Source organism: Notolepis coatsorum (genome assembly GCF_963971535.1).
Source record: "Notolepis coatsorum genome assembly, chromosome: 10".
Lineage (NCBI taxonomy): Eukaryota > Metazoa > Chordata > Actinopteri > Aulopiformes > Paralepididae > Notolepis > Notolepis coatsorum.
Window position 1 is genome coordinate 72488038 of NC_140174.1, and position 17535 is coordinate 72505572.

At 42.8% G+C, this 17535-nt stretch overlaps 1 protein-coding gene across 1 annotated transcript in view; it reads left to right on the top strand.

Annotated features, from left to right (window-relative positions):
• Positions 1 to 16841, top strand: part of dcakd (dephospho-CoA kinase domain containing) — a 30267-nt gene extending 13426 nt beyond the window's left edge. The window contains exons 4-5 of the mRNA XM_084323819.1: positions 14632 to 14719; positions 15599 to 16841. Coding sequence (XP_084179945.1) covers positions 14632 to 14719; positions 15599 to 15884 — 374 coding nt within the window. The 3' untranslated portion in view covers positions 15885 to 16841. The remainder of the gene's footprint in view (positions 1 to 14631; positions 14720 to 15598) is intronic.
• Positions 16842 to 17535: the final 694 nt, after the last annotated feature.

Genomic DNA, 17535 nt, shown 5'->3' on the forward strand with positions numbered 1-17535 from the left:
ACACATGCCATCTCTCAAAACATACCAGTAATCATAACCAGCCAATGGCATGGTGAAAAATATACGCCATCAATGCGTTTACCTGCTATTAACCTCAGGGCCATCACGGTCAAGCCAAAGCAGACCTCTAAAGAAATCCAACAAATAAAATTAGCTTTCCTAAATGTCAGATCACTGAATAATAAAACATTCTTAGTAAATTATCTGATTAAAGAAAATAACTTAGATTGCATCTGCCTAGTAGAGACATGGCTAAATAATGACACAGCTACATCAATAATGATAGAAGCTTGTCCACCAGACTATAACTTTTTTCAAATACCCAGAAAAAATAAAAGGGGCGGAGGAGTTGCAGCAATCTTCTCCTCAAAACTCTTGTTTAGAATCACAGAACTAGGCGAGTTCATGTCAATGGAATATCTTGCCATTGAACTAAAAACAGAATCAACTATTATTGTCACAATATACCGCCCGCCTAGACACTCACCAATATTTATACAGGAGCTCTCTGAACTGATCTCACTATGTGTTACCGGATATGATACGGTGATCCTAAATGGAGACTTGAACATCCATTTTAATAAGAAAACAGACTCCAAAACTATAGAACTAAAAAAATCTACTGGATAGCTTTGACCTAATACAGCATATAACAAATGCAACTCACAGGCTTGGGAATACACTAGACTTAGTTATAACAACAACTGGGCTAAGCATAACAAATATCTCAATAACTGAATTACCTCTCTCCGACCATCACTGTATATTTTTTGATACTCAAATAACCCTTACTAAAACAAAAAAAGAAATCATAGTTAAAAAGAGGCTCTTAAACGACAAAGCTGAATCAAAGTTCATTGATCTTATCAGACTACATGAACCACACAATCATGACAGCTCTCTAAATGAAATGGTAGAACATCTCAATGATGCAATGTCATCTATATTAAATTCTGTCGCCCCATTAAAAAAGAAAAATAAGAACTAGAGCCTCGCCCTGGTTAAACTATAATACGGTCAACAAAGAAAAAAGGAAATGTCGTGCAGCGGAGCAAAAATGGAGAAAAACAAAAACCACCATATGCTGTGATATATACAAAGATGCTTTAACTGCTTATAATAAAACCATCCGCTTAGCAAGGAAAGATTACTTCTCTAAAATCATTACAGAAAATGCTGGAAACTCCAGAATCCTCTTTTACACTATTAATGTACTACTCAACACTGTCCCTACACCTCCTCAGTCATCAACGGTTAAGTGTGAAGAACTTTCACTATTCTTTAACAACAAAATAACCTTGATCAGGGCCAGCATTACTCATGATGGAAATAAAGCTGATTGCGACAAACCGTGCAATGTAACCATGAGAAGTTTCACATGCATCACATTAGATGTACTCTGCAAAACTGTCTCAGAATGTAACTCCTCCACCTCAGACATTGACCCTATACCTACAGCTTTCTTCAAACGGGTATTTAATAGTGTTTCAAGCCCTGTGCTAGATATCATAAACACTTCCCTTAGGACTGGTATTTTCCCGGATGCCTTTAAAACAGCAGTTGTAAAGCCATTACTAAAAAAACCTAACTTGGATAGTAATGAAATGGCAAATTATCGTCCAATATCCAACCTACCATTCATTAGTAAAGTACTTGAAAAGATAGTTTCAGTTCAAATAAATTCCTTTCTTGAAGAAAACAACATCTTAGAAGAATTTCAGTCAGGATTCAGAAAATATCATAGCACTGAAACTGCCCTCACCAAAATAATCAGTGACCTCAGACTAAACTCTGACGAGAATAAGATCTCCATCCTTATCCTGTTAGATCTCAGTGCAGCATTTGATACAATCGATCACGATATTCTAATCGATCGTCTTGAAAACCATGTCGGTTTCTCAGAACATGTGCTGGGCTGGTTTAAAACATACATCAGAGGGAGGAAATTCTATGTTAAACTAGGAGATCACATGTCTGATATATACGACAACAACTATGGAGTTGCACAAGGGAGTTGCTTAGGTCCTTTACTCTTCTCCCTTTACATGTTACCGCTGGGTGATATCATCAGAGAACATAATGTAGATTTCCATAGCTATGCGGATGATACACAACTGTACATATCTGCAGAACCAAATGATACAGCGATTAGCTCCATTACAGACTGCTTACTGGCAATAAATAAATGGATGAGTAAGAACTTCCTGAAACTAAACGAGAACAAAACTGAAATTCTAATTATCGGCTCCAAAACTAGAAAAGAAACATTAATAAAGAACCTGGGGGGACTAACCCCTTGGATCAAATCTGAGGTCACTAGTCTTGGGGTTATCATAGATTCAGAACTGAACTTCAATTCTCATATTAGCAAAGTGACGAAAACATCGTTCTTCCATCTCAGAAATATAGCAAAAGTACGACCATTTATTAATCAGAACGATGCTGAGAAGCTAATTCATGCATTCATATCTAGCCGGTTAGACTACTGTAATGCACTTTTCACAGGTCTCCCTAAGAAAACCACAGAGAGGCTTCAGCTAATCCAAAACTCTGCAGCCCGACTGCTAACTAGAACCAAAAGGAGAGAGCACATTAGTCCAGTCTTAGCTGCTTTACACTGGCTTCCTGTAACATTTAGAATTGACTTTAAGGTGCTTCTCCTTACATACAAAGCTCTAAATGGACAGGGACCTAGCTACATCGCCAACACTCTAATAAATTACACACCAGCAAGAACACTGCGATCATCAGCTGCTGGACTACTAGAGGCTCCCAGAAGCAGTCAAAAGAGGATCGGTAATGCAGCCTTTATCAACTATGCCCCAAAACTATGGAACAAACTACCCCAAAACATCAGGGAAGCCAACTCGCTAGACATCTTTAAAAGACAGCTTAAAACCTATCTCTTTGCTCAGGCATTTCACTGATAGATATCTGCTACCACCTAGTGGCAAGAGGAAACATCAGGGATATCCTGACACAACTTGTATTTACCTGCACTATTCTTACCCTGCCTACTCTTATACACTGCCTATCAAATTCATGTGTCGGCTATTGCACTTTTTACTTCTTACTGATGACTATTTTTAAACTGAATAATTTTAAACAATTTTTATTATTTGCTAGATCCAAATGTGAAACACTGTGATTATTTGTTCATGCAATAAGTCCCACTATTTAGTATGGGTTCGAGTCCCTGTGATCTAATATCACTAAAGTTACAGTGTGGGTTTGAGTCCCTGTGATCTAGTATCACTAAAGTTACAGTGTGGGTTCGAGTCCCTGTGATCTAGTATCACTAAAGTTACAGTGTGGGTTCGAGTCCCTGTGATCTAGTATCACTAAAGTTACAGTGTGGGTTCGAGTCCCTGTGATCTAGTATCACTAAAGTTACAGTATGGGTTCGAGTCCCTGTGATCTAGTATCACTAAAGTTACAGTGTGGGTTCGAGTCCCTGTGATCTAGTATCACTAAAGTTACAGTGTGGGTTCGTTGTACCTCATCCCATTTCTGCTTTGCACTATATAGTATTGTATATTAGTACATTGCATAGTATATTGTATATTGTATGGTAACTCAGTTACTTCTATTCTGCATCGAACATTGTACATAGTATGTCTATACTGAACACTGTGACTTCTATTTTTACTTCTATTACATGCTATACTATTTTATTTCATACTTATCTTGTCTAGCACAGTCTCTGGAGCGTAACAGTAAGAAGCATTTTGTATAAAAGTATTCTGTACTTCTGTATGACAACTATTAAAGAAACTTGAAACTTGAATCGGAGGAAAAGGGAGGGGGAAAAAGATAAAAAAATTAAAATAAAAAAAACCTACCATTCCTACTAATAATAATACATCAGATTTATATAGCGCTTTTCCTAATGCTCAAAGACACTTTACAAAACAAACAATACAATACAGTTTTAGTAGATAGATACAATAAAAAAATATATATAAAAAGGTGAGAGAGGAAGGAGTTCATGGGTTGAAAGCAAACCATTGGTCAATTGCCCCCAAATACGACTTTATAAACCCAGAACTTTTCAATAATTATTATTATTATATTTTTTTGATCCACTTCTTCTCCTTATTTTTCAATTTTTCTCCCATCCCAATTGGAATTTCATTCCAATTCTTCCCTCCCCTGTCTTGAACGTTGCTATACTATGCCTCCCACTGGTCGGCTGTAGTGAGGATAGAAGCCTTGCATCACGTGTCCCCTCCGGTACACGAGGAGGCAGCCTGTTGCATCTTTTCACCAGACAGCTCGAACTCTCAGTGGTGAGGAGTAACGCGTGGGAGCCGTGTGATTTTTTTCCGTAGCCTATGTTTGGGAAGACGCTCTCTGATTGGCTAGCCGCGTACAGCGAAGACCCTCTCTGATTGGTTTAGCGCCGAAGGGTCTCTTCCGCATATTCAACAACAATTGATATGTTGTTCCCTAACCTTAACCTTAACTCTAAGCATAACCCACTTCGAAAGAGGGCCAAAGCATAACCACTTTGAAGCAGAGAATATATATGTACAAGGCGGAAGAGACCCTTCGGCGCTAAACCAATCGGAGAGGGTCTTCGCTGTACGTGGCTAGCCAATCAAAGAGCGTCTTCGCAAACATAGGCCACAGAAAAAAAATCACGCGTGGGAGGCTCACGCTGCCCCCGATACTTCCTGTTTCTGCTGTACAGGCGTCACCCAACCGACCTGTAGGAGTCGCTGTCCACAACGTCCAATCCCCACCCACAGGCTTTCCCACCCTCTAACACTTGCCAATTGTGTTAGTATGACGGCCGGCCAACGCAGAGAGCTGGGCTCGATACCAGCATCTCCTGCTTTAGTGGCGAGCGCCTTGCCCACTGCGCCACCCAGCCGCCTTATTATTATTATTATTATTATAACTTATTGCGTGCGTTCTTCTTCTGAAATGGATGATATATTGCTGTTAGAACAGTTAGATGCTGGCTGCCCAGGCCGTACGCATAGAACGCATACATCTCCTCTCCTCTCCTCTTCTCTGCTCCTATAGTTCTGAGCGCATTCCAGTATTTCCCAACCTACTGCGCGATTGGTTCTTGACAAGCGTCGTCAAAGCCGTTCAGTATTGACAAAGCCTACTTTGCTGGAACGATTTATTTCGCACTATACAGTACGCGGTATACGTATAACTATAAGTACAAGTATAAGTCTCAGATTAACACACACACACATGCGATGAGTGACCCACAGGAACACACACATGCACTGAGTCGCGAGTGGTGTGTAGTCATTTTGAGATCTGTCGCAAATCGCTTCCTGTTGAATTGATCAGACAGCGATCAGACTCTGAAACTCGGCTGTTTTACACACGCCTCATTCACCTTATAAGGAGATGGTGGGCGTGTCTGTATGCAAATAATTTTAGCGCGAACACTCATTTGAATTTAAGAATGAGTGGAATTCACCATGCAACCGACCTGGGTAAGAACAGATTTCGACGTTAAGAACAGCTTGATGAATGTGGCGGTGGCTTTTCTTATTGTTCTCTTAACAGACAGGTAAGCGGGGCGGAGCTGAGCGATCATGGAGTAGACGTGTTTCACATGAGCTCCCTTCTACCGTGCTGAATATACGTTTCTCCCCATTAGTCTTTATTTTATTTTTATTTGTTTTTTATCTGTTTGCTAGGTCGTCGTGCTTAGTATACATTCATCAACTTTTTTCGACTTTCTACGATGGCGGGGGTGGAAACCAGAGCCATGAAAGAATTAGGCACGACACCGAGCATGGCCGCACCGTCTCCCGCTGTCGGGGAGTTAAGCGAAGCTGTGCTCTTGGTCATGACCAAGCTACACGCAGACTCTGAGACACGCATCGCTGAAGCACAGAAGAAAGTACACGCAGACTCTGAGGCACGCATCGCTGAAGCACAGAAGAAAGTGTTGGCGGATTTCTGTATCAGCCTCCGTCGTGAGATATCAGAGGAAATACGGCTGGCGGTAGTACCGCTAACAGACAAGATGGAGGCGATACACGCTGCCTCTTCGGCTAATGCTAACGAACTAGCCATGCTAACAACGGAGGTATCATCACAGTGTGAGAAGATGGCGGGTCTTGAATCCGCCCTGCTGGCTAGGCAGGCTGAAGTCAACAAACTACAGTCGGCGATGGAGGAGATGCAGTCCCGGGATAGACGCCACAACGTCAGGATTGTTGGAGTACCGGAGACCAGCGGTGAAGGCCGTCTCTCTGAGACCGTGCCCGAACTGCTGCAGAAGTTACTAGGGACAGACGTCCTCCCTATGCCTCCTATCTGTGAGTCGGCCTACAGAGCGGGCAGGTTTTCTCCCGGCGTGAACAAAGAACCGAGGCCCATCATAGTCAAGCTGAACAGACTCCAACAGAGAGAAATCATCATGCGGTCGGCTCGTACCAGAAGGGGTACTCTGAGGCTTGGCGATCACAAAGTGGCCATTTTCGAGGACTTTACACCGGAGGTTCAAGCTCAGAGAGCCGAGTACAAGGTGGTCCTGACTAAGCTATGGAAACTAGGCCTGAGGCCCACGTTATTCGCTCCCGCGAAATTATCTGTGTTGGAGAAGGTCGGTGGTCAGCGTTTGTTTTGGTCGTTGGCTAAAGCGAAGGAATATCTCGCGGAGACACCCGAGTCTGTTGCTTGATATCTATGGAGGGTGAGTGACTTGGCGGTTTGGACCTATATACATTGATTAGGTCGACTATTCACAAACACTTGCTGTCATGCCCAGACATGCTAACTGTCCTCTGCCCATCCAACTAGCGGGGCTTCCCAATGACTTCTGTTACTTGCTAAAGCTGACCTCATGGTCGTACTTGTGTATCGCCTCTTTGGAAGCTAACGAGCTAGCTGAACAATGTACATAGTAGGCTAACGTGCTATCCGGATTCGTCACTAGCTTACGCGCTAGCCTCGGGCTAGCCAGCGGGCTTCGACTATGGTCTGCGCTGAGACCGTATTTTGGTTGCTGTTGCTGTTCAAAGGGACATTGGTTTGCACAATTCAAGAGTGACCGAATCCCTAACTAACTTCTGATATGCTTTTTATTTTTATATCCAGGTTGTTTTGAGCTTTGGTGATCCAAAGTAGATGCCAAGGTCGGTTGAATATGCATATACAATATTTGATAACAGGTTGGGTCGGGTATGGCTTGCACTTCATGGCTATATGGTTATATGGCTTGCACTCTAGCCATTACCCTCTTTTCCTTTTTTTTTCCCCCTATTGTCGCTGTTTTTATGTCATCTATATGCGCGATTTAAATGTGATCCGGTTCTACCTTGGACTAACTGCTGACTCGCCTTAATTTTGTTTTGAATTTTCCGTGAGCCACTTATGCTATAACGTTGATACATTAATATGCAGACTCCAGGGTAGATGGTTACAGGTTGATGCTGAGTAATTATATAATAATTATTGTCGCTGTTTTAATGGCATTTGAATGAGCAATTTAACTGTGATCCGATCCTACCTTGGACTAACTGCTCCGACTGATATCTTTATTGAAACAATGTATTATATGGCTTGCACTATAGCCATTACCCTCTTTTCCTTTCCTTTTTTCTTTCTTACTGTCGCTGTTTTTATGTCATCCGTATACGCGATTTAAGTGTGATCCGATTCTACCTTGGACTAACTGCTCCGACCGATATCTTTATTGAAACAATGTATGATGACAGGTGGTGTCAGGTGTTGCCTATTACCATCCCCGGATTGATTAATGAATGATTGTGTTTAATTCTATTCTTACATAGGTTATGTCATTTCAGCCGTTGTGCCTGATCAGAGGGACGGCTAAAGGGATGCACTTTGACCATAACCTTTTTTTTCCCTTCCTCCCTTTTTTTTTGTCATTGTTTAATTGACACTGTTCACACAATTTTGCACAATTAACCTGTGACCCGAACCTGCCTTAGACTATCGGCTGGGATGCTTTAATTTAATTTTGTTTTGAATTTTCCTATACCTTTTTGGGCTATAACAATGTGATGTTGAAGCGCAGATTCGGAAATGGAGGGCTGCAGGTTGATGCGGAGTTATTATTTAATAATGGCTATTTTTACCATTATGGTTGTCTCATGTTGGGGCCAGGGCTCAGGTGGGTTTCGACCGATATCTTTATTGAATTTTATTTTATTATTATTTGTGTTTATTGGACTAGTGGGGGTTTACTCAGGGGTTTATCTAGAGGGGGGTGGGAGTGGGGAGCGTCTTATTGATCCATGTCTCTAGTGGGAAGTGATAGGAAGATGACCATCCTCAGTGGATGGGGCATAGGGTGGGGATTGGAGAGTGGGTATAGGGGAACTTATAGTAGGACGGGTGGGTTAGGGTTTAGAGTAGAAGGAGGGGGGGTTGTAGCTGGGGTGGTATTTTTATGTGTTCTATGTATTGTTGTCTTATATGTGTGTAAGTGTTCCTCCTCTGAACTCCTGGGATTGACCGTCCGGGCCCGCCGGGATCGGCACCTCTGTACTCAGCCTGGCTGCACGGGTATGTTCTCTACGCACTTATACAAGCTCGACCATGGCTAAATTGAATATTTTAATTTGGAACGCAGGAGGGCTTAACGCCCCACACAAGCGTGCCAGTGTCCTTTGGCTATTGAAGAGGAGAAATATTGACCTTGCTCTCCTTAGTGAGACGCATTTAATGGTAGGTGACGTGTCAAGACTGGCAAATCGGCAATATCACGTTATCTCCTCATCCTCAGCCGATGATAAGACGAAAGGAGTAGTCATAGTTACAAGACGTAACCTTGATATCAAAATCTTGGATGTATGGTCGGACACGGAGGGAAGGATTACTATAGCAAAAGTTGAATTCTTGCATAGGAAGATGGCTATAATAGCATTGTATGCTCCTAACACATTTGATTCAGCGTTCTATAATACAATCACGAAGAATATGTTGGAACTTAATGGATACGCTCTCATTGTGGGTGGCGATTTTAATGCGTGCTGGGATGCGGAGATGGATAGGTCCGGGCCCTCTGAAACGAGCGACCAGAAACGGGCCTCTAAGGCCCTCAGGATGTGGGCCAAAGACACGGGGCTCACAGACCTCTGGCGCTTATGCAACCCCACCCTCAGAGATTACTCTCACCTGTCAGCCAGACACAAAAGCTTCTCTCGAATTGACTATGCATTCGCGTCCCCTAATATGTTTGATAGTTTCGATGTCTCATTGGTTCCCTTGGCTCTCTCAGACCACAAGGGGATTTTCCTTACGGCAACCTTTGGCAGGCTCTCCGCAAGAGCTCCCAGATGGCGTTTTAATTCGACCTTGCTAAAGAACGATGACTTCTGTTCTGAGTTCAGGAGTAAACTAGCTGAATTTTTGCAGATCAATGTTGGCACAGTAGAAGACCCTAGGGTCCTGTGGAACGCATTGAAAGGATTCATCAGGGGTCATGTCACACTATTTGCCTCCAATTTGCGAAAATCCCGGTCAAAAAAGCTAGAAGGACTGGAATCATTATATGCGGACCTATACGCATCCTTGCAAACTGACTATAATGAACGACTAAACACACAACGTAAGATAGTCAAAAAAGAAATAAACTCCATACTTAAACAACAGTCTGAGTTCTTGATACATAGGACAAGACAAAATTACTATTTTCACGGCTCCAGACCTAGCCATCTATTGGCAATGAAAATACGCTCAAATGATCAATTCTCGGATATCCCCTCGATTAGGACGAGCCAGGGTGCAGTCACTACTGATTCGAAAAAGATCAATGACACTTTTAAAGAGTTTTACTCACAGTTATATAGCTCAGAGGGTAATCTGGATGACTCGTTCATTGGCGGGCTTGAGATACCCCACATTTCTGAGGAAGAGGCCAAGGAACTGGGGAGACCGATTACTCTCGTAGAATTGAGGGAGACTATTGTTGAAATGCAGAGGGGTAAGGCGCCAGGCTGGGATGGTATTCCACCCGAAGTGTATTTAGCTTTCTGGGACCAACTGGGTCCATTGATGCTCGATATGATCAATTACGCTATCGAACAAGGGGAGTTCTCAAGAGATGTCAATATGGCGTTGATTTCTTTACTTCTCAAAAAGGACAAAGATCCCAATGATTGTGGTAGCTATAGACCCTTGAGTCTTCTCGGGGCAGATTTAAAGGTGTTTGCCAAGGTGCTGGCCCGTCGCCTGCAGAGATTTATGTCTGTATTGGTACACTGCGATCAAACTGGTTTTATCCCGGGGCGTCTGGCTGCAGATAATCTTAGGAGGCTGTTGCATGTAATCGATAACAGTAAAGACAATACAACTCCATCCACAGTTCTGTCTTTGGATGCCATGAAGGCGTTTGACAGACTTGAGTGGTCATACCTGTGGAAGGTACTTGAGGTCATGGGTCTTGGAAAGAGTTTTATTCATATGATTAAAGTCCTGTATGCCTCGCCGTCTGCGATGATACTGACAGGCAAAAACTGTTCCACACTCTTTCCAGTCTCCAGATCTTCTAGACAGGGTTGCCCTCTGAGCCCGGGACTGTTCGCGCTTTCCCTCGAACCTTTGGCCCAATTTATTAGGCAATCGGAGGACATCGTCCCCATAATGGTCAACAATACTCCACACAAAATTGCTCTCTATGCGGATGACCTGCTGATTTTCATGGACGACCCCTCCCGGTCGGCCACAAAATTATTGAGGATAATCGACGACTTTGGTAAATTGTCAGGTTTTAAGATTAACTGGAACAAATCAGCCTGCCTACCTCTTAATGAACTGGCCAAGGCGGTACGACTACCAGCTGATATCCCCATAGTAGAACATTTTAAATACTTGGGCATAGAGATATTCCCCACGCTGAACCAAACTACTAAGTACAACTTCACGGGTACTTATGATAAAATACGCCAGGATCTAGACAGGTGGTCGTCCCTTCCTAACTCCTTACAAGCCCGGGCTTCCATAATCAAAATGAACATCCTGCCTAGGATACATTTTATTAGCTCAATGCTCCCCCTGCCCCCTCCAATAGACCACTGGCGCAAGGTACAATCGATGGTATCTAAGTTTGTCTGGAATAACAAACGCCCGAGAATCAAAAGGGCTACTACTCAACGTAGGAAACAAGATGGGGGCCTCGCAATCCCTGATTTTAAACTTTATTTCTGGTCCTTTTCACTGAGACCTCTGATGTGCTGGCTAGACCCTGTAGAGGCTGTATCGTGGCGCTCCTTAGAAGCGGCGGCGGTGTCTCCGCTAAGATTGCAGGATGTAGTGTACTCCACTGTCTCTATTGCGAAATGCCGGCTGAGGTATGGACCGATCATAACTCACGTGATCCAAACGTGGCGTAATGTACAGAGGTCGTGTGGGGTTAAATGCCCTTGGCACCTGGACTCTCCAATTTTTAATAACCAGCAATTACTTGTTGGACACAAGCCGGTTAATATTCCTCAATGGCAAAGGAGGGGAGTGCATACTCTGGAGGATATTTATGATAAGAACGGCCTCCGTGCGTTTCAGGACTTAAGAGAATTTTATGATCTTCCCGGCGAGTCCTTCTTTCTTTACCTTCAACTAAGGTCAGCACTGAGGGCGCATGGCGTACCGTGGGCTCAAGCCTTGCACCCACACCCCTTCCTCAGGCTCATAGTGGACAGGACGACATCCAGAGGGTTTGTCTCCGACTTTTATACGCTCTTAATTCAATCCACGTATAAAAATTTATCATTGGATACAATCTGGCGTGTGGATATCCCGGAGTTGGACCCCGAGTTTGACTGGGATGATGTTTGGGCAAATGTGGCATTATCTTCCCGCAACCCCAATCACCAGCAAATTAATTTTAATTATATTCATAGGACCTATCTTACACCTAGGAAGCTATTTGCTATGGGACTGATAACCGACTCTCGGTGCACTTTGTGCTCTCAAAAGGCCACTGGCACTTATATGCATATGTATTGGGATTGCCCACCAGTGGCCCGCTTCTGGAGGTCAATAACGGACAAACTTTCAGATCTGTGTGGCTTAACTATCCCATTCACAGCTGTTACGCTACTCCTGAACGATATAACGACACTACCCACGTCCGTACAACTGAAAAGGGTTGTCCTAGCGGGCGTCACAGCAGCGAAGAAGCTAATAGCAATGAGATGGAAGGAGCCTGAGAAGCTTACAATGATTAACTGGTCCCTAACTCTATTGGATGTGATTTATCTTGAGATATCCACAGCCCGGGTGATTGGGGTGGGGCAGGCTGGAATTGACCTGTGGTTCGCAGCAGCTGAGAAGGTAAAGACCGCAGTGTGCGGCTGAGCGGGGTTGGGGTGCGTGTTCGGGTGAGTCCGGCGGTCTCTTGGGAGGGGGAGGAGGAAATGTTTTTGTCTGTCTTGTCCCTTGTCTTGTCATCTTGAGTTTAGCTGGGGATATTATGGGGGGGCAGCTATTTAACTATTTCTTCACTGTTTGGCCACTTTTACACGGTCTCTGTGAGTCTATGGAACACCTCTACAGGTTTTTGTTTTTTCATGAAGGTTCATTGCTCTGTTTTCAGGTCGTGTTCCCCCAAAAAATGGTCCTTGTGGTGGGTTGGAGATGTACGTTTTATTAATATGGGGTCACACGGCCGGGAATCGGGGCTGAACACTGGGAAAGACCATTTATTAGATAGTACCCCTTGGAATTAATTTAGAAGGTTGAACTCTGGTTTCTTTTCTCTTGTCTGTATAATTGTTAGTCTGTATTATTATTATTGTTTTTGTTATTTTCTTGTGAAGTTCTATGTATTGTGATTGTGGTTAATGTGTTTCGTGAGTGTCAATAAAAAAATTTGATCAAAAAAAAAAAACAGACAGGTAAGCAAGAATATAAGAAAAATAATAAGAGAGTATTGTTGAATGAGGCCCATTGTCTATGGAGCAGCCCCAGATTCTACATCCCAGTGACATCACTAATTGGAGGGTTCTCTCTGATTCCTAGCATTAGGAGAGAGTGGACGACGACACAAAGACACCTGGACAATGTTGTGTACTTCTGAACTACAACTTGAGTGAAGGGAAACGGCTAATATGAGGAACATTGGTGTGTACAGATATTTCAATGACAACAAAACAAATAATTCTTAGGTGTATAAATTGTGACAAAGTAGAAACGAAGAAAAGAATATAAAATTCTATATCACAATCTGAAATATCACATTCCGAGTTATTATTGCAATATAGAGAGATTCATACAACAGCCCTGAGAATGCCACCACTGTTAAGTGCACTCAGTTAAGTACACACTTTTATTCAGAGCACCTTTCAATGCTTCGGGTGCATACATTTTTAGCATGAGTAGCCCCAGTGAGAATTTAACCTGTAACCTCAGCAGTGTTACCGGCGTGCTCTACCAGTTGAGCTTTTCAGGACCACACATTGGAACCCATTCGGGACCCAAATTAGTTCATTTTAGGGCTGCCCCCAAATCGTCGGATCAAATGTCGGTCAACCAAGTTTTCATTGGTCATTTTGTCACAGCGAAAAATAAAAATTATTTGGGAGCTGCAGCCTTGTCATAATGAGGTCAGTAGGCTGGACCGTGTCTGAAATGCTAGAAGACTTTTAATTTGAAAGGACAGCAGCTAAGGATGAGGGCAACACTGGTTTCCAGTCAGTACCATGGCGGATGGGATACTGTAAAACAGGGGTTCTCAAAGTTTTGATGCCTGAGGGTCAATTTAGGGACCCAACATCGGATTGAGCGCTGCCACAATGAAAACTTTAACTAAGGTCAAACTTTCGATCTCGCAAAAATGGCAAACACTGAAATCGCTAGCTAACATACCTGCAATGATGACATCATCTGTCCCGCAAGTAGGCAGGTATGAGTAGTCATGTATTATGACTCGCGAGATGTCTTATCATTCCATTCCTAACTTGACAGCATAGCCCAGGGGGCGCAGTTTTACCTTATTGTATTGTACCTTAAGTATTGTGTGATGTTGTTGGTTTAAAACTATTGGAACCGGACCAAATATAGCACATGAATTTACACTTTAACAACTCATCAGAGACGAGAAGATTTCCAATTTCCTCTCGTTCTGCATTCGGTAGAAAGCTATACAGCAGATACGAACCACTAGCCTAGCTTAACACTCCGGGAGAGGTGTTAAGCTAGGCTAGTGGTCCGTATTCGCTTCCATTCATTAGTGCTAAGCTAGGTTAGCTTGCTGGATAGCTTTCTACTGAACACAGAGAGGAAATTGGTATCTATTTTGTTGTCTGACTCTGGAGAAGACTATGCATTTCCCATAATGTTCCTTGAAGACCACCTGTCCTATCAGAAGTCCTTCTTTTCAGCTACCTTCTTAATTTCATCACTATTATGTGTGTAGGTGTATTTACCTACTTAACAACCAGGAAATGTCCAAGATGAAGGTGTAGTTGAAGTCTAGTCTAGTAATCCATGCTAAGTTATGACAGGATTGTTATGTTTATGTTAACCTGATTTATTTATAATTGTCACTTTGACTAAACAAGACGAGGCTTTCATTCTGGGAGAAAGAGAATCGAGTGCTGTATAAACAGTGTCCTCTAGTCTAGTGGTCATAAAATAATTGTTGCAGCTTTAATTCATGCTCCTCCTTCTCTCCCCCTCCCCCAGGGTACCGTTACGTCGTACTGGATGTGCCCCTCCTCTTTGAAACCCGCCGTCTCACCCAGTTCCTCAACCACACGGTGGTTGTCTACTGGTAAGACAGCTGACCTCTCTATGTCACCAAGCTTCTTTTAGATTTTCAGTTACTGACCGGGATGTACAGATATTGGTATTCCGATATCTAGCCGCTACCTGGCTAAAACAGAGTGCGAGTATCGGAGAGATTACCCAAATACGAAAAGGTGCTATAGATAACATTCAGCCACTAGATGTCGCACTAGAGTACAAGCATGTCATTTATCCAATCAGGTGCATTCCATGTGGGGACATGGCAAGTAGGCAGGGGATACATGTAAACAACAACATTAATTTTGGACCGGCAAAACATTTTTAAATGCTAAATTCATGAATAAATATGCATAATATAAATACGTATTATTTAAAAAAGAGTACTCTACATAAAACGTTATCTATAGCACCTGTATTTAACATTTCTGAAATGTGACTTTCTTCACCTTTGACGTGTATATCTTAGATCTCTCTAATGGTGGAAAATAGATGTTTTTTTATCTTGATCATTTCTCAAACGAATGGCCGACTTCAGTAAAAGTAATCAGTACTTTCTATCAGCTTCTACTTAACGTTTTTGAATTGGGAGTGTATAAAAATGGGACCGGTTTATCCCTTTTATTGTTTGTTTGAACCAGCAGCAATCTGGTCACAAGATAATCTTTCTCTTGACCGTTTGTAGTTATACAGGCCTCAGATATCTTTAGAACGTGACATTTCGAGGTTATTTGTCACAGAAGCTAGCCATGATTAGATCCATAGCTTCCCACGTTACTGAGTACCTCTCTTCCCCCATCACCCCACTGCGCCTTTATTAGCCTGACTCACTGTGAACCAGGCCTCTCGCAGGCGTCCTAACTAAATCGTAAATCCCCCCCCCCCCCCGTTGTCCGTTCCTCTCCAGCGACCCCGTCACTCAGCTGTCGCGCCTAATGCAGCGGGACGGCCTGAGCCAGGAGAAGGCGGAACAGCGCATGGCAGCCCAGATGCCGCTCAACGAGAAGCGCGGCCTGGCCAGGCATGTGGTGGAGAACTCGGGCGGCCGCGAGGACACCCAGCGGCAGGTCCTGCGGCTGCACACCAAGCTGGAGGACTCCATGGAGTTCCTCTTGGTGAGGGTCATCGCCATCGCCGCCACCGCCAGCCTGGGCGGAATCCTGCTTTACGCCGCCAAGATGCTGGTGTCTTAGCAACAGGGATAGACAGTGGGAGGAGGAGGAGGAGGGGTGGGGGGCATTGTCGGGCCTCCTCGGATGCAGTATACTGTGAGCTTCACTGTGAGATTTGGTATTTCACCACTGGAGCTTCGGCACGATGTGTTGTCAAACGGATGTCTACATCGGTCACATATAACTTGCACTGAAAAGAAGCGGCTCAGAGATTCAGTAGTGTCTCAAAAGGGGTTTCATGTGCAATTTCTTGTAGGGACCTTAAGTGATCATGAAGATAGAATATCTAAAAAAAAAAAAAAAAGTATTTTAAACTAAATGGAGAGATCCGTAATGTGGGTCTGATCCAACATTAGAAGCGATGAGATTTATAATTTATTGTTTTTCATTTTGTTATTACACCCAAATACAATTTTAATTGATTTTATGGATTGTAATTAGGGCTGGAAAGTATACAGACTGAGGGTAATCAAGGTATACCGTCATGGATCCATGCGAAAGTACTATATGATATATACATATCATTAAAAAAAATTATAAAGTGACAAAGTTACCCCATATCTATAAAATCAGTCATATTGATTGGGTTATCTATGGATGATCTGATCCCTACAGAATGTTTAAAAAACGAATCCTATTATGGACCAGTAGAAGGAAGGCTTGGAAGGACAGAATGCGAGAAGATGGTGTTTGACAATCCACTTTTCACTGATGCAATGTGAATTTACACTAAAGATACACTTTTAAGAAAATTAATAAGAATACTTTGTATTTTACCACTGTGTCTTTTCTCACACTGTAAGCGGTTTTCTGTAAATACTAAGTCAATGCTGTTTTCCCCCCTGTTTCTTTCTTAAACGTATGGACTATGAACTTGCACGTTACTAATACATTTATTTTGTTAGATTAGCTGCTATTAACTTGTCTGATATGAATGTAAATGATCACACAACTGTTTTAAAGTAAACGTCATTATTATTTGTCAGTCTTCTTTCCTTATCATTTATGATATATTTATTTATTATTATGATTATTACAACTACTATTTTTTTTTTTTATTATTCACTTTTTCTCCCTATTTTTCTATTTTTCTCCCATCCCAATTTCGCCTTGCCAATTCTCCCCTCCCCTGTCTCGAACGTTGCTAGACTATGCCTCCCACTGGTCGGCTGCAGTGAGGACCAAGCCTTGCATCACGTGTCCCCTCTGGTACATGAGGAGGCAGCTGTCGCATCTTTTCACCTGTAGATCTCTCAGTGGCGAGGAGTAACGCGTGGGAGGCTCACGCTGCCCCCGATGCTTCCTGATTCTGCTGTACAGGCGTACCAACCGACCTGTAGGAGTCGCTGTCCACAACGTCCAATCCCCACCCACCAGCTTTCACACCCCTAACACTGCCAATTGTGTTAGTATGAACGACCAGCCAAGCTGGTAGCAACGCCGAGAGCTGGGCTCGAACCCAGCATCTCCTGCGTTAGTGGCGAGCGCCTTGCCCACTGCGCCACTTAGCCGCCCTATTATTAACCTTTTTATACGCCAGTCTCCCTTTATCATTTATAATAATAATATAATTTATTTATTATTATGATTATTACAACTACTATTATCAACCTTTTTATACGTCAAGTCTCCTTTATAATTTTGAATAATAATATACAAATGTATTTATTAT